Source organism: Condylura cristata, unplaced genomic scaffold (genome assembly GCF_000260355.1).
Source record: "Condylura cristata isolate star-nosed mole 26May11 unplaced genomic scaffold, ConCri1.0 scaffold00020, whole genome shotgun sequence".
Taxonomy (NCBI): Eukaryota; Metazoa; Chordata; class Mammalia; order Eulipotyphla; family Talpidae; genus Condylura; species Condylura cristata.
In genome coordinates, this window is record NW_004567121.1 from 2,075,667 (window position 1) to 2,083,666 (window position 8,000).

Here is an 8,000-nt window from a genome sequence, read left to right on the forward strand (position 1 = left end):
AGAATCCAAAAGAGTGTCCTCCATGTGCATAGTGCTAAGGAAGTCTTAATCATGCTGAAATAATCTGATCTCTCCAATACTAGAATTATTTTTGGTAGCATTCTAAATTGGACAGAAACTTTTCCCTTTAGAAATGATTTCTTTTTTGTGGACACAAATTACATCTCATACAATGTCCAAGTCTGCCTTTAAGACATGTAATCATTGTGTTACAGGCAGGTGAGAGAAACTTGGTGTGCTTATGTTCTTAGTATCGCTATCTTAAGTTTGTAGATCTAAATGACAAAGAATGAACTGTACCGAACTATCCAGCTTCATGTCTGACACTTCTTTATTATTTGAATCAACAGTCCTGGAAGACAGAGTTTTGAAAGCTTATGTAGTCAGTGTCTGTACTTGCTTTATCTAATATTTCTGCAGTAAAATTCTTCGGTACTGATTTTTTTTTTTGTGCCTATTCCTTTAAGACTTCACTGTTGAGAACCCATGGGATGAAAAGTTGATTCTCAAGCTTTTATCTGGCCTTTCTAAACCAGTGAGTTCCTATGCAAATACTTATGAATGGCATTGTAATCTTCCAGCCATCAAGCCCAAGACTGAATTTCAATTGGGTAAGAATTACATGTTAATAAAACTTTAAGGTCTTCCTCTCTGGTACTTCATGTGTGTGATTCTCCTGACTCCACCACCACCCCTACCACCGATCCTACCACCCTTCCCTGCTTCCAATAAAGAGCTTTATCTAGAGTATTAAGTGGAGAACATTTTGTTAAGCCATCACTAGAGGATTTTTTACTGCTGTGAGAATATAACTGAAAGATGGCAATTTGGCAGTCTCTATCCATATTTAAAATGCTTGTACTCTTAAAAGACCCAGAGATGTACTTTCAAGAATTTCCTGCATAAGTATTGCATACATACAAAAATGACCAGTGCATGTAAACAACAAATTGAAGCACCATAACTATCTGCAGGAACCACTTCATAAGTCAAGAAACATCTCTGCAGCAAAAGATAGCTCACTGCTGCCTGGGAATGATTACAAAGACTGCTATTAAGTGGAAGAACAGACTAACATTTTATGATGCATTTTATTTCTTCAAAAGGGGAAAGGTAATATATATTCCTATTTAATAGCATTTCCAGAGAACATTTGAAGGACACTTAAAACTAATGAAGATGATGAGTGGAAAACAGGGTGGATGTGGATAACTATGGGAGTAAGACTTCTAGCAACACACTTTGTGAAACAGTCGGTAGACTACTCTTACTAAAGCCCTTGCCTCCACCCCAGCCCAGTCACATACACACACTCCCTATTGTCAACTTCCTGCGTCTGTGCAGTACTCTTGTTAAAGGTGATGAGCCAACAATGACACGTCATTAGCTAAAATTCATAGTTTCATTAGGATTCATTTTTCATGGTGTACTTTTGTGGGAGTTGACAAATGTATGACTTACTTGCAACATGCAGCATAGTTTCCCTGCCCTAAAAGGCCTTGTGATTTACCCATCCATCCCTTCCTCCTTCCACTTCAAACCCTGACTTCATTAGTCTTTTTACTGTCTCCATCGTTCTGCCTTTTCCAAAAAGCCATAGAGTTGCCACCATACAGTGTTAGACCCACCTGATTGACTTCTTTCACTTAGCTTCATACAGTTGAGACTCCTTCATGTTTTTTTATAACTTGACAAATTTTTTAGTTGAATAATATTGTATGAACATACCATACTTATCCATTCACCAGCTGAAGGATGTCTTGGTTGCTTCTAAGTTTTAATAATAATAGGTGAAACTGTTTTATACATTCCTATATACTTTTTGTATGGCTATAAGCTTTCAGTTTATACCAGTGAATACCAGTGAGCGTGGTTGCTCACCTTATGATAAGAGTATGTTACTTGTGTAAGAAACTGCCAGACTGTGAGGTGTTACGCCTATGTAGGTAGGGATTATACTGTGTTTACTGTCTGCTGTTACTGTAGGTTTCAAAGACTAAAATTTTCTTCCGTGTCCTTGGTTGTGTGTCTTGTCTCTGGGTCTCCCCACAGAGTTGTTCTGAAGTAAGTTCTGCGGTATCAGTTCTTTCTCTCATAATCACCACTAGCTCTAGTGGTTTCTTCTGCACTGTCAAGTCGCCATTCTCCTCAGTTTCTGGAGCAGTAGCTTGCCTTGTGACCTCAATTCTCTAATGAACCCAAAAAGAGTTGTTGGTTTTCAGTTCAGCTTTCTCTTGTTATGAAGGAACAGTGGTGACACCAAGGAACTTGGTGTCCTGGTATATAAGTTCCTTATATACCAGACTAGAAACCAGAAGCCTACTTTTTTATATTTGATTTTTAACATGTGAATTATTTTTTTAATTAGCCTAAAAAAATAATGAAAATTTTACCTCTATGATCCTTCTCGTGAAACCCTAAGGCTGTGTGTGTGTGTGTATGTGTGTGTGTGTGTGTTTGAGAGAGAGACCTTAAGGCTTTTTTAATGGATCTCTACATTTACTTTATCTGTGATCTCTTCAAGTAAAATTCTTGAGTACTGAATTCATTTAGTGTTATTAGAAAATAGCAAGATAAAGTCAGTTTGAGTTCATAATTCTACACCATACCTGACCAGTACTCCTTGGGACCATTGTGGTCACTAAAAACAACTTAGAAACATCGCAGGCTGGCAGAGAAACTCGATGAATGTGTCTTGTGGTGTATAGTTAGCAGTGATAGGCCAGTGTTGGCTCTTTATTTGTGACAAATGCACCATAGTTGTGTAAAAGTTAACAACAAAGGAAATGGGACAGAACATACATTCTACAATCTTTGGAACTTTTCTGTAAATTGCAAACTATTCTAAAATGTTTAATAAAAAATTTAACTATCAGACATAATGGCACAGATATAGCTTGCCTTTTATGTTTCTGGTGTAAAATGCTTGTACTATTCAAAGCCATGTTATTTAACAATTGCAGATGTTTTCTACACGTCTTTTCTAACATCAAAGTGACCTTGCCAAGCAGGCAGCACAGATGTTCCCTCTCTACAGATGAGACGACAGTGAAGGGAGGGTGGTGGCCCGAGTCCCTGCTGCTGAGTGACAGGCCTGGCGGTCAGCAGAGCTGCCCTTGTATGCCGACACATGTTAAAAGTGGGCGATTTTGTGTTTACCTTTCATCTAAGATAGAGAAACGTCTCCTAAGGGAACTACATCTATTTGTATTTATAAAGCAATTCAAATGTCAAGAAAATTTTACAAATATATCAATAAAGTATGTCATGAGCTTTTTGTTTTTCATTTTGAAACATCTGTCTTTTTTAAGGTTCTTTTCAGATCTATGTTGATTATCTTCTTGGAGAAGGGGCTTTTGCCCAAGTCTATGAAGTTACCCATGAAGATGTGAATGATACCAAAAACAAACAGAAATATGTCTTAAAGGTAAAAGATTGAACAGGTTTTTCTGTGTTGTAGAAATGAATTTTAAACTTGAGTTTGTCCACCATGTTTTTCTCTTTTAAGCGAGCGGTAGTTTCATTTAGTTCTATAGCCATCAGTTTAGAATCAAAAACCATCCTACAAGGATTTAGAGTTACCTTGCCACTACAATCCCATAGCAAGTCCCAATCAGGACCAATTCACGGCTTGTCATCACTTTCTAGCCTATTTTGAGATGGAAATGGGATGGAAGTTGCCTTCTTGCTATCATTTTCCAGAACGAGAGACGGATATGAATGACACATACCTGATTTGCAGGTCCAGAAGCCTGCCAATCCCTGGGAATTCTACATTGGGACTCAGCTGATGAAGAGACTAAAACCAAGTATGCAACACATGTTTATCAAGTTCTATTCTGCCCACTTATTCCAGAATGGCAGTATTCTCGTAGGAGATCTCTACAGCTATGGAACATTATTAGTAAGTGCATTTACTCTTGTGATATAGACATAAATTTATGGCTTGTGTGTTGTACATAGCTTTTGTAGTTGGTGGCGGGTGGGCCCAAAGTGTGTGGCTTGAAATGACACTACTCCTGTACAGCCTACTCAAATTCTCTCTTTTGTTTCTAGAATGCCATTAACCTGTATAAAAACACCACTGAAAAGGTGATGCCTCAGGCTCTAGTTCTCTCTTTTGCTATCAGAATGCTCTACATGATTGAACAAGTCCACGACTGCCAGATCATTCATGGAGACATTAAGCCAGACAACTTCATACTTGGGAACAGGCGAGTGCTGCGCTTGCTGCTTCTCCCTGCACTGCCCAGCAGCCTGGGCGGCAGTGCTCATGCAGCCTGGCCCCCTTTGTGTCTACTACAGATTTTTGGAACAGGACGGTGAAGATGACGATATAGCTGCTGGCTTGGCACTGATTGATCTGGGTCAGAGTATAGATATGAAGCTTTTTCCAAAAGGAACTACATTTACAGCAAAGTGTGAAACATCTGGTTTTCAGTGTATTGAGATGCTCAGTAACAGACCATGGAACTATCAGGTATGGAAATAGAGAGATTTGAACCATTCTTGTTTATGACATTAACAGCATGAATTTTTAGCATGAATTTGGGGGGTCAGTTTGAACTGGTCCAGTTTTTTGTCCTTGGACTTAGGTCATACCTCAGTGTTGTTTCCTGTTGCAAGCACGCCACAGGGTGAGAGACTCTTGAGTCAGTCAGAGAACAAGAGCGTCCTAAAGGAAGGAGTAGGGAGGACTGCTGAACTGCCCATAGGGAGAGGGCCAGGGCTTTGTACTCACCCATATTATGAAATGAAGTCCGTGGGGAGGACACAGCAGCTCAAGGAGAACAGCTCCCCACAGCACTCTCCGGAGGGGTGAGGGGTCTGCTGTCCATGGAACTAACAGCAAAGCCTGGACATGCATTTAGTAGGACATGTCAGTGGGACAGCTGAGCAAGTCACTTCCAAAATTCTTTAAAAGTAAAATCCTGTGGTTATTTATCTTGCTGCCCACGTTGATTCTTAATCTACTCCTGTGTAAATTACTGTTTTAGGCACATATGCTTATATTTTCTCTATAGATTGATTACTTTGGAGTTGCTGCAACAGTGTACTGCATGCTTTGTGGCACTTACATGAAAGTAAAAAATGAAGGAGGAGTCTGGAAGCCAGAGGGTCTTTTTAGAAGGTAGGTGCCATCACTGGTACAGCAGTAAAAAGAGAAACCCCAGCATTGGGAGGAGGTGGAAGAGCACAGTCCCAGGTGTGGGTGAGCGAGTGCGCCTCAGAGCTTCGGGGCGCCTGTTTCCCCGCATGTAAGCAGGCGGAGCCACTGCTCAGAACCAGTAAAGGTCCTGGTGCTTGGCATCCTGTAACCACTCAATCCTCATGACCCTTTTAGAGAAATCACCTCGAGTCACGACGCCCTGGCTTTTGTTTTCTTGCCTTGCAGATGGGAATAATAGATCCTGCTTTCTCTTATCTGTAATAGATTCAGTGCTTCTATTTTTGAGGGGTAAAGCTGCATCTAGGGGAAAGTTGCATATTCAGCTGCCTCAGCCTTCGGAGGTCAGACACAGGGTGGGGCTGCACTGCCTGTTGGATGCTGCCTTGATCCTTTACTGATGCTTTGTCTCTTCAGGCTTCCTCATTTGGATATGTGGAACGAGTTTTTTCACATCATGTTGAATATACCAGATTGTGATCACCTGCCCTCTTTGGCTTTGTTAAGGCAAAAGCTGAAGGAAACATTTCAGCAACACTATACAAACAAGATTAGGGTCCTGCGCAATAGGCTAATCGTACTGCTCTTAGAGTATAAGCGCTCTCGAAAATAAAGTACAGTTACTCTAAAAATCATTTTGTAAATGTTCGCCTGCTCACTTTGAACTTAGATATTTCCACACTTATGGTTTATTTAAATGTTTCTTAAAAATAAAGTCCACAAAACATATTAATATTGCTTAGTTGTAAATATTTCAACAAAATATATACCATGATAAATTTCCTGTACAGCAGGCTAGTTAGGCTGCTCTTGGGAGACAAGCATTCATGAGAATAATTTGTATTAACATCCTCTAAAATCACTTTTTAAACACTGACCTATTTGTTTTAACTCAAAGGACCAAGATCAATCTTTTTTCCTCCAATTCTCAGGGTTTGTGTTTGTATAAAATAAGTGAAATTCTCCAAATATGTACAACAGACTTCTTATGAATAAAATTTGCTTGTCCTTGATCGTATCTGTTTTTCATTGCTATCCATGGAAAATATTATAGGTTTAAAAATCATAATGCACTTTGTTTTCTACAAGTACCATTCAAAGGAAAATCTTAGGTCTTAAAAGTATGCTTATAAACTGTATAGATCATTAATTAGTTCTAAAATTATAACAGCCAACTTAGCTTTTTTTTTTTTTTAAGCTGAAGGATCCTATAACACGCATTGCCATGTGCTCTCCTTCCCTCCCTCCCTTCTCAGCATTAAGATGAAGACACCTAGGAGACAACTAATTCCAGAATACAGAGGGAACTGCTGCTTCCTCCAGCCTTTTCCCCCCTCCCAGAGCAAGGACGAGCCCCCTTTTTTTTCTATCCAGGCATATTTTTGTGCGTTTTTTATATACCTCGCATGATTTTGGCTTGCTTTACTCACTTAGTGGCAAGTGTAGCTACATACAGAATGGCCTAGGTTTTGTTAATGCTAATATTTCATTTTATGATATATCTGTAATGTAAATTCTAGAAGTGAAATTGTTGGGGCAAAGACGAGCACTTCTAAAAGTCTATCAACATTTGCAAATAGCCTTCTTAGGGACGGCCCATATGCACCAGAATTGATCAGCAGACTTTGCTCAGTCAGGGCTGCATGGCCTTGCCACTGTGACAGGTGAAAACCTTATCTCCATATTCTCTGGATTAGGCCAAATATATTAATATATTAAAGAGTCATGCTTTTTTTTTTTTTTTTTTTTCTATTTCTGTGAGCCCTCTGTTACCTGTCCACTTTTCACTTGTTCTTTTACAGGTTAATTTGTAGGAGTCCTCTGTATAAAAGGCACAAATGTTTGTCCCAGATCTGTGATCTGTCTCAATTTCTTAGAGTTCTGTGCCATAAAATTTTTTAGATTTTTGTCTTGTACTCTGATATATAAAATTAAACTTTTTTTTTTGGTCTTAAAATGCCATTCTCAAGTGAGAAATAAGAAGTCCTCTGTTGATTTTAAGTATTAGAGTTCATTTAAATACTTAGGACTTTGGTTGCTAAGTTTAAGTCAGATTTCAGGTGTTTCTAGTTGGTTGTTTGAATATATGAAGCCTTCTGATTGCTAGAAAAAAGTTTTTCAGTGGATTCTTAAGTTTCCAAGTTAAAAACTACTATAATGCTTACCCTGCCCCATTTTTTTCTGGTGACTTTTCCCTTGCCATTTCCTGGGACTTTGAGAAGAAAGCTGACTGGCAGTGGTGCTAAGCGTTCCCTCTGCTTCAGTGGGGGCTCTCTGATGTTTGTCCTGCAGCTCACTGACATGGGCCAAGGTGAGCCCTTTAAGGCATGTTGAAGTAGCATAACTTTTCTTGCAGGAACAAAAGGGAACTACAGCAAACTTTTAGGCTTTTCTCTTCCTCATCTTTCCATCATTATTGGTCTCCATCATTCCCCTAGATGAATGATTCGTCATTTCTTTAAACAGTCACCTGTTTAGAGGCGCTTAATTTGTTTTTTGTTTTTTTTTCCTTTTGAAAATGACCATTTTCCAAGGGAACCAAGACTAAGAGTGCTTTTTGGCTGAATGTGTCCACACACACAACACAGAGTTTATCTACACAATGGGATAAAGCTCTGTCATCTAATCGCCAATGGGAGTGGATACAGCAGAAGGTGGGTGGATAAACTTGTAGCTCACTCACCTGAAGACGGGGCTGGGACTTATTCATCCATGTCTCTTACAGAGTTGAGTAGGGGCACTAAATGCACAAGTTTAGTTGACCTATTTTTTTTTTAAGAATTATTTTTATCAATGCATACAAGAACTAGGATATAGGCCAGAGGTGCCAGGG

General features: G+C 39.2%; 1 protein-coding gene across 3 annotated transcripts in view; it reads left to right on the forward strand.

Annotated features, from left to right (window-relative positions):
- Positions 1–5,865, forward strand: part of BUB1 (BUB1 mitotic checkpoint serine/threonine kinase) — a 31,395-nt gene extending 25,530 nt beyond the window's left edge. For 2 of the 3 annotated variants that reach the window (XM_004686115.2, XM_012727394.1), the window contains 7 exons: positions 468–611; positions 3,312–3,427; positions 3,743–3,904; positions 4,057–4,214; positions 4,306–4,480; positions 5,025–5,131; positions 5,585–5,865. In XM_004686115.2, coding sequence (XP_004686172.1) covers positions 468–611; positions 3,312–3,427; positions 3,743–3,904; positions 4,057–4,214; positions 4,306–4,480; positions 5,025–5,131; positions 5,585–5,780 — 1,058 coding nt within the window. In that variant the 3' untranslated portion in view covers positions 5,781–5,865. The remainder of the gene's footprint in view (positions 1–467; positions 612–3,311; positions 3,428–3,742; positions 3,905–4,056; positions 4,215–4,305; positions 4,481–5,024; positions 5,132–5,584) is intronic. The other variant, XM_012727395.1, reaches the window with a different exon arrangement.
- Positions 5,866–8,000: the final 2,135 nt, after the last annotated feature.